Genomic DNA, 25,283 nt, shown 5'->3' on the forward strand with positions numbered 1-25,283 from the left:
TTCTGTCCAGTACTGCGCGGAAGGCGTAAGTTCAGCAGAACTTATGAGTAATGATCACTTATTTAATGACAGAGAACTGGAGAAATACATTTTAAAATAGCCTTTTTAAAAATAAATACAATGGGATGATATTTGTATTGTTTTCCATATCTGGTTGCCTATGCAGAAAAAGTGCTAACCAACAAGATCAGTATATACAGTTCTGCTTCTTTATGGACGCGGAGTAGTTCTTGCACAGCAAGTATTCCCTGCAGTTTGCACTGACTACTATTTCAAATCAAGCTCAACACACTGAGCTAATCAGCAAAAACTCCAAAACTTCCTACCACAGCTCCTTGGAGAATTCCAGTTTCCCTTTCTTGTTATTCTACTGCTATTTTTTCCAGTATCCCGCTCAATCTATTACATCCAGTTGTGGATTAAGAGCAGAGCAGCAACACAACATCAGTGAAGTATTCTAGGTTTCAGAGTTAATTTCCTTCCACTGACCTGAAGAAGTGCAGAAGTTTCTTAGGCACATTCCAAAAGCTTAATGTGACTAGGGCCAGAGCTGTACTCACACATTAACAAATGCTTGAGCAACCAAAACAGAAGAGATGGACACGTACTGGACAAGGAGAAGTACATGAATTGACTAGGGAAGGAGACATCTCATCTGTACACGGCTGTTTTTAGAAGGTTATAAACAAAACAGGTTTCCCTAAAGCTACACCAAAAATTCTGGAGCCCACTAAAATGAAAAATAAGCAAAACAAAACTAGCATCAAACACACGGTGAACCTTGGCCCTACTACCATGGTAATTTAGAAAAATTTGCATTCATCAACCACTGAACCAGTTTCTTAAAACAGACGTACACGTTTATTTTTTACATTTGAAATAATTTTATTCCTGGATGAACCATTGAAAGTCCTAATGCATCTGTAAACAGAGTATCACTATAAAACAATTTAAAATACCACGTAAAATAATATTATGGATGTATGCATTTCATTCCATGGTTTCTCAGCATAATCATTTTGTCTATTTACAAATATATAAAGATTTCGCGCTTTAGGTCATCTGAAATATCAAAGAGGTATTTTCAAATCACACAAATTAATAAATATAGAACTTGTTTTGTTAAAAATCTACAGTATACTGTACATTCAAGTTGAGGCAAAAGAAGTTTTAATGCCAGTTATGCTTGAGATGTTTCTCATAATGAGTGTTTCCAATAATTAAACCATTCCTAAAAGTGCTATCTGCCTGTGATGAAAAAAACATTACGATCCAGTATTTCATTACAGCCAAAGTTTCAGACCATAGCTTCATTCACAGAATCACAGCTTCTGTTACTAGAAAAATACCAAAGCTTTAATATACTTTTAAATAAGCATCTTTCAAGAGCTGCAAGAAAAAGAGGCAAGAAATGGTCTAAAAAAATTAAAAGCCATGTGCACACACATACATACACATCACAGCTCAGCCTACCACATAACCCTTCAGAAGAATGATCAAACTCACAGCATCCTGTTACACTTCAGAACAGTAAGTTTATGAACATCTCTAACAAAACAGCAGGCAACCCTAGGAAGTCTAAGGCAGTTGTTCTATGTGCAAGTTTCTACATAGCAGAGTGCCAGCTTCAGAGTCTTCCTGGGACTGTGCATTACTCAGTTTCTTCCTTCTCACTTTCCTCCCACTGATTTGGCTCGCTGTCACCAGCAGGTTTTTTTAATGCAGCATTGAAACTGGTAAAAAGATGAAGTTACAGCGTAAATAACTGCACATGCAGTTACAAATTACACTTCAGAGAGAAGCACAATACAGTTATGATATGATGCTTAACATATTCTTCTACATATCAATCACAAGACCTAGATAAGATCATTCTGTAAGTTATGACAGTTTCACTGCTCTACATAGAGTTCAGCACCATGAAAAACAAACAAACAAACAAAAACCACAGAAACCATCCACAACATCATTTGAGATACCTGTTATGTGAAATACACTGGGAAGTCTGGCAGGATTCAGCTGAAACAGGACCACTCACCATACAGTGAGGTTTTCTTTGCTGAGACATTGAGTTCACTAGCCGATTGTCTTGGTCAGAAGCTGGAAGGCATACATAAATCAGTTAGATGACACTCAAGTTGAAAACATTTGAAGGATTAGATTTAAGTCTTCTATCAAAAAAGAAAGGACAAACAAACAACAACAACAAAAAACACCTTTCCTCCCAACTTACAGCATGACTGGAATAATAATAAATATAGCCAGAAACACCAGAATTTGAAAAAAGATAAGTATAAATCAGTAGCTTTAGTATACAGCTTAAATCTCACAAGTTGCTCAAGATCATTAAAATCAACTCATTCTTCATGGGCAACAAGACAAAAGATCTGTTCCTAAAAATACGAATTTTTTCTACTATGGAAATGAATTATATCCTAACCATCTTACAGGTAAAAGAAGGAAAAAGCATATTATAGTAACATAATTTGAACCAAATACTTGCTTCCTATGAAGGCACTTGGAGTTGTCACATTTTCAGAGTGCTTGTAATCGGTAGACATACTTAAGAACTGTTGCTTCAACCACGCTCCTCTATCTTCTTCAAATGCTTTTCTCTAGGAAAAGAAATGACTGTTTACAGTTACGACCACACAAACAAGCTTAGTCCACATTAAATTTACGTTATTCCATATAAAAAAAAATAAAAAGTTATGGAATATCCATGCCACTAAGGTGAGCCAACAGTTAAACAAAGAGTTACAGTCATATAAGCACGCTTTTCATTCCAACAAGGATTAGCTGAGGAAGTATTTATTTACAAGCCAAACCCCATGGTTTGTTTCAGAGGTCTGAATAATCCTTTCATTTCACTGTTCTCCACTCCAGTGGCACAGTGTCCTACCACTGTCTCCTGTGCTCCCCCTTGCCCCCCAAGTCTTGCACTAACTCATGGAGATACCTCTAATTTCTAGGCAGTTGCTAATAAGGATTACTGCTTCAATCTTAGTCCTCAGCTTTCTCATAAACAAATACAAGTGACATTGAAAATAGCACTGATCACTTCCATGGAAAAAACTGAGCAGAAAGAAAGGTGATGTTTCCTTTTCCAATCACTCTATGATGAAGGCTTGCAGGATTGCTTCAACTTTCTCTTTACTTATTTCAAATTTAAGTATTTTAATATTCAAAAGCACAGGTAACTACATTTATGTTGTAATATGGTCTTAAGTATTTCAGAACAAACATTTATTATCCATCAAAAATTACAAAGCTAAATTCAAGATCACATTAAATTAAAGAATTCAATAAAATGTAAGTAAAAGAAAATGAAAAAGTTGAAGAATGCATGATTACATATGTAATGGCCTGAGTCAATATTTGTCACTGTGTGAACTACTGTTGTACCAGTGCCTCAATAAAACTCAAAATATTCTATGTTCTTGACCTTTCACGTTCCTCCCTGCTAAATTTGTAGTCTTCATGTTTTGATCCTAACTATTGGCCAACAAAAAGATATGTGCTAGAGCACATTTAGAGAAATACCCAACCCAATTCCCTCCTTAAGTCTGTTTACTAGCCAGATTAACTACAAGAACACAAAATGGCCCTACTAAGGCAAAGATATATTTTGGCTTTCTGCAAAACTGCTTTCCATGAAAATCTAGACTCTGAGAATTCAATGCTGCAGCCCAATCTGACAGTGATTTGCATAAGCCTTGCTGTCTTAGAAAGCTAAATTGAAACAGCCTCTAATCAAGGATTTAATGAATAAGCAGACTGATCTTTCAGAAGTACCTAGATATTTCCAAAGCTGCAAGAAAAATGATTCACCTAGTTGCAGCAAACTCATATTCCAATACACATAATGTGATGTTTGTTGTTTTGTTTGTTTTAAGCTGAATGATCTGCTGCAATGACCAGAGCTGTTTTACACAGTACGAGAACAAGCTCTCTGTATAGAGATATAAGCAGACAATGTGTATCAGGCAGTTTTTAGTGTGTATTAGAGTTATTATTATACTCTCTTCCATAGGAGTTCCTTTTCTAATACCTTTCCACTTTTCTAATACCTCTAGTCCTAATCTAATAGCAGCTTCTGTAAAACTTTTTCGTTCCTTCTCAAAATTCTTTTTTTGTTCTTGAAATAGTCTCCATTCTTCCTGAAGACGCTCTCTTTCTTCCAGAAGATAGCAGTCCTGTAGTAACAGAGTGGTGTCATCATCACATGGAGACATAAGCTGTTGCTGTAGATTTAAATACAGAAACAATAATTTTGGAGTGACTATTAAGTTGTTTAGAATTTCCACAGATTTAAGTTACATCAAAAAACAGTTGAAGTTTGATAAATGAGCAACACAGTTGGTGGCGGCAGAGTTCCAAGCAGCTAGCAAAACACCTCTGGCCTCATCAGTCTTTCTGTCTATTAACTTCTCCCAGAATTTCTCCTACCAGGGTTACAAATTCATTAAATTACTAATCAACTGAACAGCCCACTTAGACCAATCACCAAGACATCCTATTTAAAAAGCACTGTCAATAAAAGGAGAAAAACTCAGAGGTGAGCAATAAGTGACATTAAAAATAATAATAATTCAAAGGTCTTGAAAATAACAAAATTTAAAGCCTGCTACCTGTAAAAGTTGTTGCTGAGTTTTGATCATTTCTTTACATTGCTGAAGTTCTAACTCTAGTTTTTCAGTTTCCAGCTCATGGTCTTCCCTTGAGATTACATCTTTGTCATTCAAAGCTCCTGAATGCACACGTGACACTAAGGGAGGGGGAAAAATGGGAAAAAAGTTATTTAGAAATCATTCTTCGCAACACTTAGGACTCAAAGCAATAGCAAAGATTTTCAAACTGTAATAGTTTCATTCCAAAAGACACATTAACCATGCACTCAGAATTACTATTATCAGGACAAACGATCCAGAACTGGTGCTACACACATAATTAAGCACTACTGTTGTTTTTCCTGAGCTGAATGTTACAATGTTGCCTCAGATTTTACATTTCTCCAGGTAAAGCACAAGTCTGCGCTGCAACAGCATTGCACAGAAAAAAAAAATAATAATAATAAAAAAAAATCAAACCACCAAAAAAAACAAACAAAAAAACACAACTAACCAAAAAAAAAAAAAAAGCCACCACAACTTGGTTTGGCATTTCTTTAAAAGAAAATCAAGACAAATTAAGATTTCTTTCCAGCGGTACATCGTTAGCCTATTCTGAGCCCACTGCTGAAGGGCCTGTATGTTCATAAGAGTATGGCAGTAACTATATATATCATAGATAAAAAAGGAAAGATTTTTTCCTCATGTTCTACGAAGGAGAAACAGAGCTAACTGTTGGAACACTGTGTGCACATTTTTAACCCAGAAAGGGAATGAATCACAGAGGAATAAAATGTGTGAGGTACAGTGTGGTTGTACAAAGATACAACTACCACAGCATTTGCAATGTGCCAAGTTTTGATCCCCTGATGACAGTATTTAAACACTAAGAACATGGTTGTCTCTATAAATTCAAAAATGAAAAAAAAAAGCGACTCCAAGAAAACTGCAAATACTTGAATCTTTTCTCCTGATGCTCACAATTATTTTATTTTTTGGTTAGTATACTGAGTCAAGTACTACTCAGAATAAGTGATCTTAAAATCCTTTCTATGAGAATATGTCTATACCAGAGACCACCTGCTCTTTTATTTGCAACTACATTCATGACCTTCTCACTCTTATTCCTGACTGCAAACATCCTTGTTGTAGCAGCAGCATTTGCTTACACTGGAAAATAATACTAGGAAAGAATTTTATATATTTTTAGCTGTCTTTTAATGCTGTTTAACAGCTGGAAACGAGGAGAGCCCAGCACCATACCATCAACTAGTTCATTTTAGAATGCCAGCAGAAGCAGTAGATACGGCTGTGACAAGCTCAAACTCTAAGGATCTATGTATCACATATCACAATTTGAAAGAAACTGAATATCTGCAATTACTTGAACAGCTCAGACAAACGGGGAAATACAACCAGCATTTACAAAGGATGCTCTGAAAATAATGTTTCCTGTTTAAGTTGGCCTAAGACATCAGAGGCACACAATGGTGGTATGGCAGTAGAGCTGAACTTTCCCACCAGCATTCAATTACATTTTGTTGCCATGTAACAGATGGCAGCGGAAAGGCAGTAACGGCATCTGACATGGAAATGCATACGAAGCAAAGGTGTGTCATTGAATTCCTCCATGCAGAAAATTAAAAGCTTGCTGAATGTTCACGGAGACCAAACACAGTGGATGTGAGCAAAGCAAGGTGGTGTGTGGTGTGCTTCAGCAGCGATAACAGCATGTCACCTCCACTAACGCAGATTTTTTTGTTGTTTTTTTTTGTAAGCATGACAACAGGCTCTTGTTCATTGCCGACAAAAGCACATAGCTAATGATGGCGACTGCGTTGAAAAAAATGCCATTATGCAGGTCAGAATTTACTCTATTAAATAGTGCTATTGTGATCTTTGTATCTGTTATAGTTCCCATGGAAATAAATAGAGAGCGTTACTTTTGGAGTGACCTGCATATTACAGAGCATGTACTTCCAAAAGAAAAATAAATTCTTTCTGAAGAAAGCTGTTTACTCTGACAAACTACAGTGTGTCTGTTCTCAGGATAAAAGATGATTGCTAAGGTGACTGCTTTCCTAACTTCCCACAATTTAAACTCACAAAGAAAAGGAAAAACACAAGTCTTTTCAGGAAGTCTACCAGGTCACAGTCCTTTCCATTTCAGCTTCCACTTAGATTAGACATACAGTAACGTAAGTCCAAAGAGCATGACACCACATGGAATTATCTGCAGCACTTTATGTGTATGTGTAAGAGTTAAACATCACCTTGGTTATCCAGCTTTTCAACATGATTTTTCAACATTCTCCATTGTTTTCTAATGCTGTTGGTAAGCTGCTCTCGCACAGTTTCACATGACAGTTCCCACATATTCTCTTTATTTAACTCTCCAGTGTCCTCCTCCAAGTCTGAAAGTACCTGCAGAAATAGAAACAAAGCCTGCTGCAAGCCATCTTACCACTCAAAAAATATATATTTAAATACGCATATAGATTTGTTTTACCAAAGAAAAGTAAAACCCTTATATACTGAAAAGATTTTTCCAGGTCCTTCCATTGCAAGCCTTCCAAGAAGTATTTTAATAATCAGATGGCTCCAGCATTGCAAACTATCAAAGACTTAAGCTTAACAGAGGACTACTTACTGGCCCATCTTCAGACCTTTCTTTAGGTTTTTGTTTCTGTGGTGGAAGAAGTGAAATAATCTCTTTCTTCATTTGCTGAAGAACTTTTTTCAGCTCAGCATTTTCCAATAAAAGTTGTTTTTGGCGTTGCTCATAGTCATTTAGCAGAACTTTGTACATTTGCTCTTCATTTCTGGAAGCAGAAATGTGACAGTAACAAGGTGACAACATAACAAATACTTTCAATTAATGCTGTTCTAAAACAACTACAATTTCACCTGGCTTCCGTCTTATCAGTCCTCCATGCACCTCTCTTCCCATCAGCTCTACCAACATAATTTAGAACTTCCATAGCTACAAACGAAAAGGAGATTTCAAAGCATGAAACAACGTGCAATTACACACATATTCAGATGACACTTCTTTTACCTTTTGATGTAATTACTGTCAAAACGACTGCATCACCCAAGTATCCCCCTCAGTCTTAAGACCAAAATGAGACCATGCTGCTCTGCTTAACAAAGCAAGAGTAAAATAAACAAGGATAGAAAAAAATTGTGTTTGGAAAGCCAGGGTGGGGATGTTATTCTATCTTACAAATTTTATACACTTCTTAAGAATACCCTCACCCTCTGTTCCAGCTTTTATCTTAATTGTGTATACATTATTTTAAATATGATGTCAGAACAGTAGTTCAAGCTCAATTCTCATTAGCTCTCAAGGAAACAGGAAATAGACTTAAGGTCTCGTTATTTTGACCTCACTGATATTTCAATTAGTATTAACAAATTTGAGTAAAAAAACACGTAAAAAGTTTTGTTCACTTACGTGTGAGGCTTCCAGAGATTACTGTGCAGATACTAAATTACTTTCTGTTGCCAAAATAGGTGTTCCTGATACAGCGTCCCAATGTGGTCTGTTTTACTTGCAACTTTACTTGTTGGTTTCAGAAAAGCAAAACCAACTCAGCCACAACATGAATAGTTAGTTGTCTTCTGGCTCAGCAAATTAACCAGCTCACTAAAATATGACATGCTATAGATGGCAAACAGCTGAGAGTGTTTTGGAGGGTGGCAGGAGGGATAAAAAAAATTAGAGTAGGACTTCCTTTCCAATGACATCAGTCAACACATTTCATCTAACAAAAATTTCACAATATGTTCCACTGGGTACTTCAGCACTGAGGAAAAGGGATATGAACATAACATCATACAAAATTTACTTATTTGCCATAGCACTCTACTTACCTATTTTTTTGTCCTTTTTGTTCATGACCAATTGATGTAAGCGTTCCTTTAATTTATTGTATTCTCTCTCTTTCCTCTTCATATCATGATTATACTGTGTAGCTCTACTTGAAATTATGTTTTGTAACTTCTGAACCTAAAAACAATCCCACAAGAGAGCAGATTTTGTCAACTAAAGCTTAACATAAACACATTTCTTAAAATAAATAAATAAATAAGTAAAAAGAAACAAACAGATGTGAAATGGTGCTTACATTAAACTCTTTCTGGATAAAGGAACTGACAACAGCCTACAGATTCTGACTTAAGACTTAGCTTAGGAAACTGCGTTACTTTTATGCACAAATCAACACAGTAAGGAACACATTATAATGTCATAGTCCTTCTTAAGAAGAACTGAGTACACTTTTTGGCAATTCGTGTGATATCTTCTCCAATATCCTCATTACAAAAAGAAAGATATGTTTTGGTTTCAGTAAATAACATGTAGTACCTAATTTAACATTAAATTAGGCTTATTTAGGTTTACATAAAAAAATAACAAACTCTTTGCTCCTTCTGGACAACGGGATGGGAAAAGAGGGTGATACTGTTCAGTCCAAAAGAACATTAAAACAGATCACAAATAGGCTGGAAGGATTTTGACTCAGTTTTAACCTTGCCAACATACAGCTAGCTTAACACGCCCCAGGTTTTAAGCTGGAACTTTTGAAGTTCATTACATACAGATAATGCTTGATTGCCTGCTGAATATTTATGAACGAAGAGAGCATTTAAAGAAATTTAGGAGTATGTAGGTACAGTGTGGCGGAGACCACATGGAAACAGACACCAAACTAATGATAGTGTTTTCTGCTCTGGGTTCTTCCAAGACTCCCAGGTTTAATGAGCATGGACTATTCCCCACCCTCCACCTTTTGTGCACTTCCACAATGTAACAAAGAAAAAGTGTTCCCATTTGTGTGCATTTGAGAAAGTGACCGAATCCTACAGCTCCCTCTCACTTCTCTATATTTACAAAACATAAAATAATGTATAATCAAAAGCAAAACAAAGCATAAAATTGTACATGTTTCTGTAGTACACTCTAACAGAATCATAAGTTGGACCTATCCATTATAAAATGTATTCAATTGGTGTGCAAGGAGTCAGTTTCACTTTGCTGAGAGATAGCACACAACAGCAAAAAACCAAAAAACATTCAGCGTGAACATCTACCAGACACCTTGCAAAATCAGCACTGAAAATCTATGTAATAATTTGCATTGATGTACATAACTCACTTCATCCTTTTCATTTTTAAGTAACTGGTGCAAATTCCTGTTCTTGCTTTGCAGTTGTCTGTCTCTTTCCTGAAGGCCAACTATTTCCCTTTTAGATAACTCCAACTGCTCCTAGAAAAAAGGTTCACAGTTCAGTACCAATAAAAAAATAGCTAAGGATAAAAGATATAGAAGGAAAAAAAAAAAAATAAAATAAAGCTAAACCACCTCACTTGAGACAAGCCTTTCTGCATATTCGACTGCTAATGTTTCACCTTGCATTCTCAACAAGTTCTATTTTCTGGTCCAAGCACTAAGATTCTCCAGTACAAGAAATACTCCCACTCATAAAAAACAAAGATACAGTTATTGCTTTTTAATAAATCAGGATTCTGTAAGTATCTATAACTCAGGAGTAAGAGGATATAGTAAGTAACACGTATGGGTTGGGAATGATTTTAGTGGAGCATTTCTATTAAATAAACAATAGAATAATGTACGTAGATATGCATGCTGTGTCCACAACAAAGCAAATGGGACAATTTACATAAAACAAAGCTTAACCTAAGTTTTGCCAATAGCTTCAGAGCAATCTTTATAAAAAGGCTTGGTGGGCAGTTACCCAAGAAATCTAATGACAAAAAGAAATGCAAAAGACTTAAGGAGAAGAGTGACAATGCATACTAGAAAAGTTACCCACACGGGGTCTTTGTTTTTACTGATTACGGTTACATTGTGAATTTATCTTCTAGAGCTGGGCATATTCTTTCAGGCAAATTGAATGAGCTGAACTGAACTAGTCAACATTTGTTTTCGTTTATTGAAGAAATCGTTAAAGAAAACTTCTAAGCAAGAATTAAAGTTGTCTTATGAGTTCACACCTCATTAAGGAATTTTCAAATGAAAAAATTCAAAAAAATAAAAATATTCATAAAAGTACAATTGCAAATTAGTACTAGGGAGGTAAAAAAAAAATTATTCACTGATAAGTACAGTATCTGTTAACACAAACACTGCATTATACACACACACACACACACACAGGTGAAACCATCTTGTTTTCTACCTTTAATTTAGCATAGCAGTTCTGTAAGTGATCCATATCACTACCCAGTTTCAGATGCTGCATTTCTACTTCTTCCTGAGCTCGAAGGTTCTTATGCTGCAGTACAAGCAATTCATTCATGCAATTTATGATAGATATTAAGTTTAATTCCTTTCCTTTGGACTCTGCATAAATAGAAGGAAAGCCCAATGTTGTCAGTTCCTGGTGAAAGACAAATTGGAGAAGGTGGTGGAATAAATAACTGGATAAATCTTCGAGATAAACAGTATCAGTTGAAATCCTATATAAGAAGGCAAAAAAATGTATTCTCCTGCAAACCAACTTCAGCTTCTGAGCATTAAGAAAGAAGCCTTCCAAATACAGTGCATCTTCATTACCAAAACTGACATACAGACATTTTCAAAAAGCCTCCAGTAAGCAAGATGGCTTACCCTATTGAGATAGGATATACTCTGTTCAATATTCTCTTCCGTGCAGAAGGCACTGAAAAAGCTGTGCATGCTTTTGGATGAAGGCAGTGACAAGTGTAGCACTTGAGAGTTCATGTTTGGAGGAGATATCCTTTTCTCTGAGGTATATTGAAATATATTTTTGCTATCTAAAAGACAAAAATATTAAGAAACAATTCAGGACTAGTAGTTTAGGATATCACATACAAAAATCTTAAATGAAATCCCTTTACTGAAATTATTATTCATAGCTGTTCACAAAACTAGAGCTTAAAACTTCATCTAGAATGAAATAAAACACAATAAATATATCACAACAATAATTTTAAAAGGACAGTTTAAAATTTGACTGCATTCCAGCAGCATTTCTATAATAAAAAAAATTACTGTACTATTAGACTGGTTAATATCATGCTAAATCAATCTCACGTTTAAAGCCCTAATGTCTCTTTACCAACTCCAACACCCTGGTAGAGTTAGCACATTTACTAAATTTAAAATATGACCAGTTTACCTGATGACAGCACTGGCACAGTTACAGTCTTCCAATCTCCCATAGCAACAAAACAGGCAGGGTACCTGAGCAACCCGTTCAGCAGTGAAGTATTTAGCACAACTCCTGGCAATCTGCGTTACGTAGCCATCTCCTAAAATAGTAAGAGCATTTTAGATTAACAGCTAGAAGATTAAGGTAAGCATGGGAGACAGACTACTAGACCTAAATCATGTGACATTTTTTCTTCTTTATACTGTAAAGAACACCAGAATCACAGTAAATATTATGCTGTATAAGTGATGCATCTATCTATACTTAGGCTCAGACTTCATTACGTCTTTTAAACAATCAGTTCAGACTTAAACACCACCTGCACACGAAAAGAATAAAGAGACTGTAGATAATTCAATTGTTTCTGTTGATGTGTATCAGAGAAAACACAGCAAGCCAAACCACCTAATAATTTTCTGCCACATAACCAGAAAGCAGTTTTATCAAGACAAATTTCTGTGAATCTTAACATGAATCTGTCTTAGTAAGATTATTATTTAAAGGCTAAAGAAGAGATTTATTGGCAGAGAGAAGGCAAAAGAACTTCTAATACATATTTAGCTGTTTAACTTAACCTATACAATTCATTGTAGTGCCTATACACAGCTATATTGCCTTTTCCCTGGGAAGCTGCCTTCATTCTTTGCAACATCTCCAAAATTGCTGAAGGACTATAGAATAGAAAAAGCCTTATTCCATTGGCACAGCCACTCAGTATAGCACCTTCCCTCTGAAAACCAAAAGAAATTCACACATTCATAAGATGCATGAAACATCAGAGCTGGTGCACTGCCAGAAATTTAAAATCCAGCTCTGACACTTAAGATCTAGACAGTCTAACTCACCAGCTGCTATAGGAACAGCCACCTACAGGAAAACAAACTCTTCACCTGTTCAGGAAAGAAGGCTCCCATTTTTTAAAATTACAACTACTGACCAAAATCTCAAGTCAGTTTGAGATGGACACCATAGCTTTTAAAGAGTACAGACGAGTTTGCTATTAACTCCTCCTAATGCTCTATTAAGCACACTCTTGGAAATGCAGCTTCTGGAATGCTGACACTAAAACCTTGCTTTTTTATCATTATGGGGAAAGCTATCATTTGGAAAACCAAACTGCTGTCTACTTAAGCCACTAGACAGTTGTGGGTGATCTGTTACCCACAAGGTCTCTTGTGAACAGAGAAGAAACCACACTAATCTCCTTTTGGACACCATGAAGCATGCAAAATAGCACTCAAATTAACGTCAACTTCTTAAGAGGTCATACTGGTATACAGCCGTGCCACAGAACATTCAGCACTAGAAAACAAAATACCCCACTGCATATTTCTGCAGGTTCATAAATATTCCTGGATGAAAAAGTACATAACCATTGCTCAGATGAGAGGAAAATGTGCAGAAAGTACTAAATTACATGTCAGAAAGTTCACATAAGACACTGAGAAAACACCGTAAGTGTTGTAACAATCTAGTGGCCATTTTTATTCAAAAAAGAGTTGTGTCTGCTTTCCCTCTGCCCATTTGCATTTTTCAGCATTTTCTTTCTGTAAAACTAAGATGTGCTGAAAAAGAAAATGGATATTCACATCCTAAGGGAAATGACTGGCTTCACGCTTGTCATTTCTGATGCCCGTAAGGCAGTCTTCTCATTTTTCCCAATGAAGTCAACTGTGCTTTTAAAAAATGTAATTCAAAAGACAAAATAAAATGAAGACACTTCTTACATACTCATTCGGCTTCTGCTGGATCCATCAGAGAGAGAAACCTGCAAATGAAAGAATGGGAAAAAGGCAAACTAAACTACGAGTATATATAGAATGCAATCCTGCATTCTAATTAAGAATTTGAAACTCAAAACATACAAATTCCATTAATGGCTGTTGGAAATTCTACAAAAATACCACCAACACTTCAGATATGCAATTCATTCCAAATAATCTGGCTTCTATTTTTTAAGAAACTCCTAAGAGATCTTACCAGCCAAATTACCTCCAAGTACAATAACACCAACCCACAGGTCTTTACACTGAGAAATCTGTTTTGACACAGCATCTATTAACCCACACAACCCTTGACTGGAAGTGGAAACAGGACTAATGCAGGTGGTGGAATGCAATGATTCTCCATATTTTAGTTTTGCAATTTGCATGCTGTGTTACTCGCAGCAAAAGGTTTTCAGGGCTCCTCTTCTGCAAAGCTTTGTTTCTAGGTACACCAACAAGAGTGTACACCAACAATGAAAATGAGCAGAAAGACAGGTCCAGAAGGATGTCTAGCAATTATAGAGAATGCAAACATACAGAGGGAATATGAAAACGTCCATCTAGATAATGCAACTATATTCTTCTCACATGTAGGATTCTAGAGCTTTTTGATTTGAAAGGGCAGCTAGCAATACAGTACATACTGTTCAATACATCAGACTCACAAACATATATCACAGATTCACTATCTGGTGAGTGCTAAACTAAAGAACTTCAGCTGTTAAACCAACCCTCAAAAGTAGTTTAAATTGTTTCACGGCATCAGAAGAATGCACTAGCTTTGGAGCAGTTCCCAGTTAAGAGCACGGTCAGCATTTTGTACTTGCATCATCTTCATACACTGTATGTAGAACCACACTCAGATGTGCATGAGACAATCCCCATGTCAGCTGCAGAAGGGAATGCCACAAGCCATTAGTTCCGTGCTAAGACCGTCTCATCAGCTCCACGTGGCTTCTGCTGCCAGTTAAGGACCTCAGCAATGATTTTTAAAGCTACCTCATGATTAAGAATCATCAGCTACATTTCCTTGCCAATCTAGGCAGTTTCTCTGGAGCAACACATCTTAAAATAGACTCACTGAAATATGCAAGAGACTGATGAGCATCATTAAAGAAGACAGTGGGGATGCAAAACAAATTTGGATACACTCTGTTCATAAGATACTCCACCTTTAGTACTCTGCAGAACTTGTTTTAATCACCACAACATACGGAGGAATGCATTCAATGCATACCTGAGGCAGTATTTGTTTAATTATAGAAAAAATAAAATAGCAAAGATTTTCAAGTGTTTTTGGGATCTCTCTGGGCTATCCAACTTAACACAGGAAAGCTTTAACTAAAGAAAAGGGCCAAGAGGTTTCCTGCTTCAGTTTTTTGAGGGGGAAAGAGGAGAAATTGATTTGTTGTTGTTTTTGAAGTTGTTTTTCTTATTTGTTTCTCTCACCCAATCCCCTTAAATCCTGTTGGTAAGACCTAGTAAGAAGCTAAAAATAAAATTAAAAATTAAAAAAATAAAAATAAAAATAAATCAACATTTGCTGTTTCCCAGAATCTCACACTGAACCTAAAAATCTATGGGTGGGAGAGAAGAGAAAAGAACAAGTCTCTCAACAGCCCAAGCTACTGTAACTACTTAATGATTTTCTTTCTGCGCCCATTCTGCCTATGCAGCTATTTCACTGACAAGGGAAGTGACTCACCCAAATATCTGTAACGACCCAGTGCCTGCCAGACACTACTTTGCCTACTGGCAGTGACACTTGTTCCAGTGATGAACAAGACCTTGGAGGATCTGGGGGCCAATTTCACATGGCTGAACAGAGTGGCAGAGCCATCCCACTGCAACTAACAAAAGCTGAAAATCTGAAAAGAAAACAAAGAAACAAAGTGTCCTCCTCCTTCCACCAATATACACACACACAAAAATTCACAGAGAGCTTGATTAATATCAAGAATCAAACAAAGAATCACTAGCAGGAAAGTACACACAAAAAAAATCCTAGAACTTAAAGCTATCGTGATAATATACTAGAATTTAATCCTAGTAAATGCAGCTGAAGCTTTGCTGACTTTTTTTAATATTTAAAAAAGCCCACAGGTATAGCCCTATGAACTCTTACGTGATTCATTACCGTGCATCTTTCTTTTCAAGGTAAGTTTACTCTGAACTTTGAAAGCTACACTACAAATAGAGAAGCAAAAGTGGTTCTTAAAATCACTGTTTTGTGCTCTGGGGTGCAGGGGAAGGACTGTCAACAACTGTGCCAAGATTCAAGACAAATCAGATAAAGTGAGCCTAAGTTCAGACTGTCAAATTCCAAAACCCACAAGCAGTAAGCACTAGGATTATAAACTTCATACATCACAGTATACTTCCAAAAATCCGAATATAGTTTTTAAAACTTGAAAGCAAGTAGGAGTATCTGAGTTTATAAAATTCTTTCGGGCAACTCTGTATAAGGAGAGAAAAGCTTGTAATAGCAATGTACCATGATCACATTACACCACCTGGTCATCTCTAAATTGCACAGGTGTAAGAGTGACTGGATGGAGATCAGTGACAAGTGATGTCCCTCAGGAGTCGGTACTGGGAGCTTTAACATCTTCATCAATGACATCAACAGCACAATCGAGTGCACCCTCAGCAAGTTTGCAGACAACACCAAGATGTGTGGTGCGGTCTGACATGCCTGAGGGACGGGTTGTCATTCAGAGAGACTTAGATGTGCTCCAGAACTCTAACAGGTTCAATAAATCCAAGTGCAGGGTCTTGCACTTGGGCAATCAGTACAAGCTGGTGGATGTAAGGATGGAGAACAGTCCAGCTGAAAAGGACTTGGCGATACTGGTGGGTGGCAGATGGGCATGAGCCATGCATGTGTAGCCCAGAAAGCCATCCATATCCTCAGCTGCATCAAAAGAAGCATGGTCACCAGGGCAAGGGAGATGATTCTGCTCCTCTCCAATGTGCTGGTGAGACAACATCTGAAGTACTGCATCCAGATGTGGAGTCCTCAGTACAGGACAGATGTATACCTGTTCAGAGCATGAGCAGTCGAGGGTCACAAGAGTGATCCAGGGATGAAACATGAGGGCAGGCTGAGAGCCGAGGCTGTTCAGCCTGGAGAAGAGAAGGGCTCCAGGGAGCTCTGAGAGTAACCTTTCAGGGCAGGCTGTAAGAAAGAAGGGAAAAGACTCTTCAACAGGGTCTGTTTCAGCAGGACAAGGGGAAATGGTTTCAAATTAAAAGAGGGGAGATTTAGACTGGACATAAGGAAGAAGGTTTTTTTTACAATAAGGGTGGTGAGGCACCGGCACAGGTTGCCCAGACAGGTAGTGAATGCTCCATTCCTGGAGACATTCAAGGTCAGGCTGGATGGGGCTCTAAGCACCTGATCCAGCTGTACTTCCAACTCAAAAGATTCTACAACACACGAAAAAACGCATTATCTGGTAACCGAGAAAGCTTTTTTCCCTAAGTTAAGGTGGATAAGTGAAGGCAATCTGAAAAGAGCTCTCCTCATCTCTCAGTGTTACAATGTCATGGAAAAATGCGAGTCAGCATCAACCAAAAAGCATCAACCAAACATTTCTCTTCCATATAAGTACTACAAGTTTCAACACATACACAGATTTTGACTTTAAAAAAATGAAAGAAAATTAAAGCATTAGTTAGTTTTTACTTAAAAGGCAACATGATTCCTTCTAATTACAGTAACATCCCAAGCTGAGCTGTGAATCTGCTTAAGGCTATTACATTTGTCTAGTAATCCACGGATGCCAAACAGATGGCTTTTATCCAGATAAATCAAAGACATAACAGTCCATGTAAATTTAAGGTGCATACTAGTCATCACATTATAGGTTTACAAATGTATCTGAGATAATGTCACAAGAAACACGCTTATTTTATTCATGCAATTGCCTTGAAGGTCCATCCATCTCTTCCCTAAAATTTTGATAAATATTCTCTCTCTATGGCTGTTTTAATAACAAAGTTGATAATTAGCACTATAACATAGCTCAGATTTGATGGTAACTGTGTATCTGAAAGAGCTCCTTTACCTGCAGAAACCTATTACAATCGTAGTGACTTGCGTTAATCCTGCAATTTCAATGACAGGTCCTGCAACCAAAGCAGATCCAGATATTTCCTCCCTGCACTTACAGTACTGTGGCAATTAAAAAAAGAAAGAAAGAAGAGGCAGGGAGGCACAAAAGGGTGCGTCCTTCCACTTATTTAGATTCAAAGAGAACATTTATTTAATATGTGTCAAATTTCCAACTAAACTTATCAGTATTGTCAAAAGTAACCTCAACAGGTAAGCCCACCACTCAGCCTGTGAGTACTGCTGAGTCTTCTTCACTATGAGCACAGCAGCATGGAAGATCCCTTACCTACATTTTTCAGATCTATTTTACTTAATGAGTCATGAAAAAGTTGTAAGGATAATTTTTTTCTTTGATATTCAATAAGTAAAACCACACAAAAACATACCCTTAGAGCTGATAAAATGTGATGTTGGACAAATGTTCTCTTACTGCCTTTGTCCCAAACACTCAGGTTACAAGGACTTCTCTACCATCTCAACATTCAGCTCTACCTTCAATATGCATATAATGATATCAGTGCAACCTCTGAAAAAAATTGGAACACGTGGAAATATTTCATCTGACTCCCAAAGTCCTACCCCACATTGAGCCAATACTATGGATCTTTGTAAGATTTTCCCTATTGTTAAAGAATAGATCTATTTCTGTTAATCTTCTGAATTTTATTCCTCTGTTGAAATAAAAAATCATTTGTACACATAGCAGGATATTCTATTCCAGCTACAAGGCCTTCCCATATCATGAGTGCCTAAAAAAGCCTCAGGAACTCTGTCTTCTGTAGTTCCTCCTTTTCCTGAACTCAACATTAACCATAACTTCGCTGTCTGCAAGCAGAAAGCAAAAAGAGAGGGAAAGGAGTGCAAGTCTGACCAGTTCCTAAAGCTGATAATATTTACAGGGCAGAGCCAGATCTCAGCATTCCAGCTCTCGGAAATGATGCAATTCACAAGGTTCAGTAGCACGTAACCTGTACGGTAAAACAGGTGGCAGGTAAAATGAATGGCACATCATCAACATAACTACCTTCTCTACAGAATGCCAGCAGATTCAAAGAACGGTTGCCCTGTAGGCTACACGAGTCACAGAGCAGATGTTAGCTGGCAGTAAATATGACTGGTGAAGTGTCACCATAACTTAATGCAGAAGAAACATTAACAAGTCTGCTACAGTGCCCTGAAAGAAGGAATCAGTCAACATGCCTGGGCAAGAAAGTATAACTGGATTTCCAAAAAGCTTTTCACAATGTTCCCTACCAAAAGCTCTGAAGCAGTGATGCCAGGGGATTTACTAATGACTGATTATTCATGGAGAAGGAGAAATGGTAGGAAAGAGTTGTATATTTTCCCCTTCTTCCTTCTTTAAGTATCGTATAAGCGTTATATGAAAGCCCTAAAGAAAATTAAGTCACAAATGGGATCTGTTGTTGGGAGAACTTTCACAGGTGCTGGGAGGGTCAGTGAGAAAATTTACTCATGGTACAGAGTTATTCAGAAAAATAAAATGCAGGATCGAATGATAAGAACCCCAAAAGGTTGTATGCATACTACACAAATGGTAATAAAAATCCATGTTTGTGACCTATTATTATTATTAGGAAGAAAAAAAAACCACAACACCGACTCAGCTATGTACTTAAATCAACTGGCTCTAAGTTAAGCATTATCACGCAAGAGATCACAGAGTCACTGTGATTACTCCTCTGGAAGTAGCAGCTCACAGGCAGTTAATAAAACATTGGAGCCCAGGACAGAAAAAAAATGAACATCATAATGGTTTCATACAAACGCTGAGCTTCCTCAGTTGAAATAGCACACATCATTATGAGCTTCCCTATACAAAATGCAGAAAACAAGTGGTGGAAGAAGGTCAGCCAATGCTTCCATACAAGAAATTAATAAGCAGTGACTTTTCCTCTGGAATAGCTAGAGAAATAGGACAAAATATGTACAGAAACATGTAAAGAAAAAAATTATCACTTCATTTAACATAGCAGCTATGCAGAATAAAATGAAACATTAAACATGAAAGCTGGAAAAGAAGCACTGTTAAATCACAGACTCACATCACTACATAAGCAGGCTAAAATCATACGAAAGGCACACATCAAAAGCTAATGAATGTAAGAAGAGGAGCAAGCTCTGCTCGGAAATCCTTCAGCTCCACAGTGCAGTGCGCTGGGAGGACACTGACAGACATCGCTGCTCAGCAGCCTCTGCTGATCGTCTTTTCCTTAGCATCTGCTGCCAGCTGCTTTCAGAGACAAGCCGAACCCAAGGAACCTGGGATAGCCTCCAGTGCCCTCTCCAGTCCAGCCAATGACTGATACTACGCTTTTTCTCTCCCAGAACAGAAAGAACGTTTTTCTCCCCCACTACTCTTCCGAAACCATCATCAACGGCATCAAATCCCGTTTCAAGCTTACTACTGACGTTTACCTCGCACATTCACGTTTCATTCTGCACGCCTCCCGATTTGAGTCATTCCCCTGAAAATCCCGAATTCCTATCATACTTGGCAGCACACGGAGCCCTGCGAAACCACCTCATCACAGCACAGCGCTCTGCGCAAACGGGGGCTGCAGCAACACTACGAGCGCATCCCGTGTTACAATTCGACCCTCAAATTGAACGGAGTCTCGCTGTAAACACAATTTTTGTTGTTTTTTTTCTTTTTTTTTTTTTAAACGAAACACGCAAGCAAGCCAAAGCCACACAGTCAATACCTCCCGCAGAGCCCCGCTCCCACCGCGCACAGCCGCCAGGGCTCCCAACCTCCCGCGGTCGCTGCTCGCCGCCCTGCGGACACCGCCAAGGCGCCGGGCCTGCCTTCCAGGGACGAGCTTCCCTCAGCCCCACGGGTCAGCCCGGGCCCGCCAAGGAGCGCCCTCCACACCGCAGCGGTCGGCAGCGGCTTCCCCCGCGGGCAGCCCAGAGCCGAGGCGAGGCGCGACCGCCCCGCTGTCACCAACGGCCGCCCAGCGCCCGTTACCCGTCGCGCCCGCCTACCCGCGCCGCCGGTGAGAAGGGGCAGGAGGAGGAGGAGCCCCGCGTAGCACCACCTGCTGCGGCGAGCAGGGACGGAAGAAAGGAGGAGGGACCGGCTCCCGGGCCAGCTCCGCGCGGCCCCGCGTCCCGCAGCTGCCGCGGCATCGACCCCGCGCCGGCCCCCAGCGCCGCTCCCATTGGCCGGGCGGTTGCTAGGAGACCTCCCCGCGGGTCCGCACCGCCCCTGCGGGCCGCGCCGCACCTGCTCGGGGCGGGACACCTGTTGGCGGGCCGGGGCCGCTGGCAGAGCGGACGGCTGCTACGTGACGGACCGCCCCGGGGCAGGGCCGTGCGCGGAACGTCGTCTGCTGCCATACAGCAGAGTGTACTTAGTGTTTCGTTGTGCTGTGTTGGGACCGGCTCGTCTGAAAAACGCATTTGAACGCTGGCTTACTGAATCCCAACCCTAAAAAGTGTGCCTCGGTGCCACGCGTCTCCTAAACACCTGCAGGAATGGGGACGCACCATATGGTCGCCCTGTCCGGAGGAGATCCTTTCTGTCCTGACATCCAGTCCCAGCCTCCCTCGGTGCGACTCCATCGTGTGCTGGATAACATCAGTTAGCATATTCACTCTGCTATTGCAAAAGAAAATGTTGATTAACCACAAACCCAGTCGTGTACAACCTGCTGTATACCATCACTATCTTGTGAGTGTGATTAGTCTAATTAGTTTACAAGACTAATCAGAGGAACGAAGAAGTCCTACAGGTCTTTACCTCCACGTGTTTTTATTTGACCAGATTTTTCTTTGCTTATAAATATAAAAATTTTGTTTGAAAGATTCTGGAGTCGGAAAAAAGCCTTTAAGGATCCATGTTTATAATTTTACAGCCTGTACGACCCCCTTCACCCCTACAGAGCGAATTGCAAGATTACATTATCCAGCATTACTTCATGAAATCCATGAGGATCTTAATAAAATTACCCAAAAGAACTCAGAAAAATTAATTGAATAGTCATGATCCATAGCAGATGATTACCGTCATTACAAGGTTTGCAAGACTGCAGCCTTCACTCACATCTTTAGTGATTTTTCTTCATACCTTCAAATCCAAGTACATCAAATTCTGTGATCATGCATGTGCATACTCACAGTATCAATCTGGAAGCTACCATCAAAGAAAAAATTGAAGCAATTAGGACAAACAATACTTATTTTTTAACTGTATGATTACATACCCTTTTATAAACTCAGCTATTCACCCAGGCCGGCAAATATTGATGAGCATTATCCATGGTCAGTGTAAAAAGGAGGTAGCAGGATACTGGCTGTATCACGGGTAATTAGCATTTTCCTTGACAGAATGACAAAGAGGACAGTGATGCCCTGTGGCATGCAACAAGGGATGAAATCTCAAAAGAAAATGAATCCAAAGGTTCTCCTGCCACAAACACAGCTGTGACCCCATTACATTTCCTAAACACATCGTTTTCTGCTTCCAGAATCTTCTGCTTTCAACATTTCAGATTCTCGAAGTTCAGCTTGAGAATGAAAAATAAGGTCAAAACCAGTCTTTCGAAGTTCTCATCAAAACTCAGCTCCCGGGAATGGAATGTACTCTCATTATTGGGACTGGAATTAAGGCCATTTCTCTTTTACATAGGCAGACCATGATTACTTCACTGTGCAGATAGAGAACAATTATTACAAGGCTGCTACACTGATCAATCCTTGCTGTGTAGGCAGCATGCTCCCAGTGTTTGCAGAAATACCGGTTGTTGGTTTGGCAGTAACAATTATAAATATTTTTAATGACGCCTTCTTTTTAGAGTTTAGTTCATAGGAAATAAATCCTCGCAGTGCAATATATGTATGTTTGTTTCATTTCATGATTCTGCTTAATTGCAGAAACTTTGGACTTCTACACTGCAGCACGTGCATTCTTAGAAGGAAGTAGTATTACACAGAATACAATATGTTAATTGTAACAGCAAGTGAGACAACAGGCATTGCTCATGGGAAGGATTAAGTTCCTGCAGCTTTAAAAGATAATGGATGGGATGGGTGTTGCCGAATTCCCTTTGTTTATTTGATCTTAGCAGCTGTTTCTGAAGTTGGTGTTATTCAAATGAGAAATTCCCGAGTGCTTTGCTGTGTATCATGGGCTGGGTTTTGTTTATGTTTTAACAGGCTGGTCAAAAACAGAGAAGTCTTTATGAGATGCTTTCAGGCAACAGAATCAGAGCAAACTTTACCTTATAAAAAGTAGCCTAACACCGCTCTTTATTCATAATGCACCAATTCAGTGTAACATAAGACTACCTAAACCACAGTGACAAGAATCAAACCTTTTCAAAGTGGTTCACACCAAGGTAGTAGGTAGGTAGGATTTAGTAAGGAAAAAACTGCAATCCCACTGCAGATTTTGGTTCTTAAGAGACACAGTCGGGGACATCAAGCATTTCTTGTGCTCTCTTGAGCAAACTTACCATAAATAACCTGTAGTTGATATTTGGTTTTTGACAGTAACTGAAATTTTAAGACTGAAATTCCTTGAAGAGTTTTCTGTTTATTTTTCATACTTATAATTTCCTTGTCTGGGTTGAATCTAATTGATGGAATGATCTGGAGATTCACTTTGCCTTACAAGTTTGTAAAAAAACCAAACTGGTTTTGGTATTTCATAGCTGTTCCTCTTTGTGATATAGATCATTATTCTTAAAATTTGTCGTATTTCTTTTATAAACATAGTTTATAGAATAAATGAATAGAGAAATTTAGAAATTCTTTTTTTATCCTTTACTCTTTGTTATTCTTTGCTAAAAAAAATAATACTAATAAAAAAGTGGGATTAAGAAAGACATAAGTACTGGGAGGAATGGGGATTAAAAGGATGCTTTGTGAAACAGAATACAAAATGCACCTCTATGAACTTAAATTTAAACAGGATTAAACTGTAACATGGACAAGAAAGTAAAGAAGCAGCTACAATTCAGAAAGAGATGGACTGATCCACATTGTATTTGCACTTGAATTCAAACTTATCTTTTTAAGTACATTCAAAAATGCTTTTTGGTGGAGTGGTTTCTATAGCAGCGTCCTGCTTCATTACAAGTCAGCAGAGCTGATGAACCACTGACTAGCAGAAGCTCATTAAAATGTCTGATCCTGTTATGCAATAGGCCAGTGGCAGAGTGCGACGCCTTTATTGTCTCTTAATGTAAGACCAGTGCATCTCAACAAAGGCCAGCTCATAGGGCTTTCATGTCTCTTTTGTGCACATGCACAAAAATAACTTCATAAGCCAGGCTGTGTGTTGTGCTGTGCACTGTAAGCAGTTTAAGTTCTGCTCTCAGTTACAACTCAGTTAAAAGCTCCAGTAGTACAGTGAGTTTAACACATACATCTACCTGTGCAAGGCCCATTAGAGGCTAGCTAAGTGCTTTCAGCCATCTCTGAAGATGCAGGCACCCACAGCAGGATTTAAGTGGAATTTGCATACCACAGGTTACCTGTGTGATCCAGTCCCTCTTTCTCCCTGTACATCATCCCACTGTATGAAAGACATTCAATTTTTGTCTGAAAGTCCTTCTGCCTCTTGCACTCTGTCCATCTAACTCTGACATTTCAAGTCAATCTCTGTTTAGATAATGAAAGCTAGATAAACAGAAGCTATTCTTCCCCAGAGGTTTGATCAAACTAATGCACAGCAACATTCATAAAGGCATCCAGGAGATGGGCTATTGTTGCCTGGTAAGGCATCCTCCCTTAAGTCTTCATGTCAGAGGAGCACTACAGAAAGCAAACTGAACATCAAGGATTGAGGAAGGTGGGGGGGGGTGGGGGGGGGGGGGAAATCCAGGCTACAGGTAAGCTGTGATAAGCATCTTGCTTGCAGTCACTAAAGCTTCTTATTGGATTTATCCCAAAGTGCTCTCTGGAAAAGAATACATCAGATGGCTACAGCACATGTAGGAACTCAGGTTCATTTCTGAAATCTTTTTTAGACTTTTCTTTTGTGTTTTCAAGAAACTACTTGCATGAAGTAAGGAATACACAGACAATGCTACTTAATTCAACTACATTGAAGGGTTTCAGAGATGCAGAAATACTTCATTAAATACATTGATTATAGCATCTATAGCAACTCATTACATGAAACAGTTGTTCTTCTTTATTCCCTTTCCCATGCTATACATATACTACCTTCTGAGAACACACACAATATTTTCCATGCCTGCTTCAATCTCTATGAGAAAAACATTCACAAGTATTTGTTTGAGATCTTACACTTTTGAGATATTACTATAGAAAAGGCTAAACATCACTGATTCTGGTGTACTCAATTGCTTCTTTTCATTAGGATAGCTGCTGAGACAGTTGAGAAAATACCACCACCAAATACTAAGGCATTCAGAAACGTTTGCAATTGTTGTACTGTGTTTGTAAAGAAGAGCAAAAGTAGCATCAAGGAGGTGAAGAGAAACTCACGCATGGTTTCTGAAAAGCTACGAAATAGCATTTCAAGGAAAAGCAGTGAATGAGAAAAGTGCAATGTCCACAGAACAAGGCTCTGGTTTACCTGACTCCTTCCTCCCTGGT

At 38.6% G+C, this 25,283-nt stretch overlaps 1 protein-coding gene across 12 annotated transcripts; it reads right to left on the minus strand.

Annotated features, from left to right (window-relative positions):
* Positions 1–12: 12 nt before the first annotated feature.
* Positions 13–20,827, minus strand: SSX2IP (SSX family member 2 interacting protein). 12 transcript variants are annotated; one of them, XM_052666501.1, is made up of 16 exons: positions 20,700–20,812; positions 15,282–15,436; positions 13,542–13,578; positions 11,778–11,910; positions 11,246–11,412; positions 10,815–11,015; positions 9,770–9,880; positions 8,487–8,622; positions 7,518–7,593; positions 7,261–7,432; positions 6,884–7,034; positions 4,632–4,768; positions 4,071–4,244; positions 2,504–2,615; positions 1,980–2,100; positions 15–1,733 (listed from the first exon to the last, which is right to left on the minus strand). In XM_052666501.1, exons 4-16 carry the CDS (start codon positions 11,818–11,820, stop codon positions 1,652–1,654), a joined length of 1,683 nt encoding a protein of 560 aa, XP_052522461.1. In that variant the 5' UTR covers positions 11,821–11,910; positions 13,542–13,578; positions 15,282–15,436; positions 20,700–20,812; the 3' UTR covers positions 15–1,651. The 12 variants fall into 12 exon arrangements, 10 of the variants coding, with proteins under 10 accessions (XP_052522469.1, XP_052522461.1, XP_052522462.1 ...); XM_052666502.1 differs by having other exon boundaries at positions 13,538–13,578; XM_052666503.1 differs by lacking the exon at positions 20,700–20,812 and adding an exon at positions 20,466–20,681 and having other exon boundaries at positions 13,538–13,578.
* Positions 20,828–25,283: the final 4,456 nt, after the last annotated feature.

The sequence above is a fragment of the Tympanuchus pallidicinctus genome, unplaced genomic scaffold (genome assembly GCF_026119805.1).
Source record: "Tympanuchus pallidicinctus isolate F22 unplaced genomic scaffold, pur_lepc_1.0 scaffold7, whole genome shotgun sequence".
Lineage (NCBI taxonomy): Eukaryota > Metazoa > Chordata > Aves > Galliformes > Phasianidae > Tympanuchus > Tympanuchus pallidicinctus.

Bases quoted from the DNA above. Each gene is read 5' to 3' on its own strand.
- SSX2IP (XM_052666504.1), bottom strand. From the start codon at position 11,820: ATGGGAGATTGGAAGACTGTAACTGTGCCAGTGCTGTCATCAG. The intron at 8,623-9,769 runs GTGAGTTATGTA...GATTGTTTTTAG, and splicing joins TTAAAAATGAAAAGGATGAA to GTTCAGAAGTTACAAAACAT. The intron at 7,594-8,486 runs GTAAGTAGAGTG...TTTCGTTTGTAG, and splicing joins CAAAAAGGACAAAAAAATAG to CTATGGAAGTTCTAAATTAT.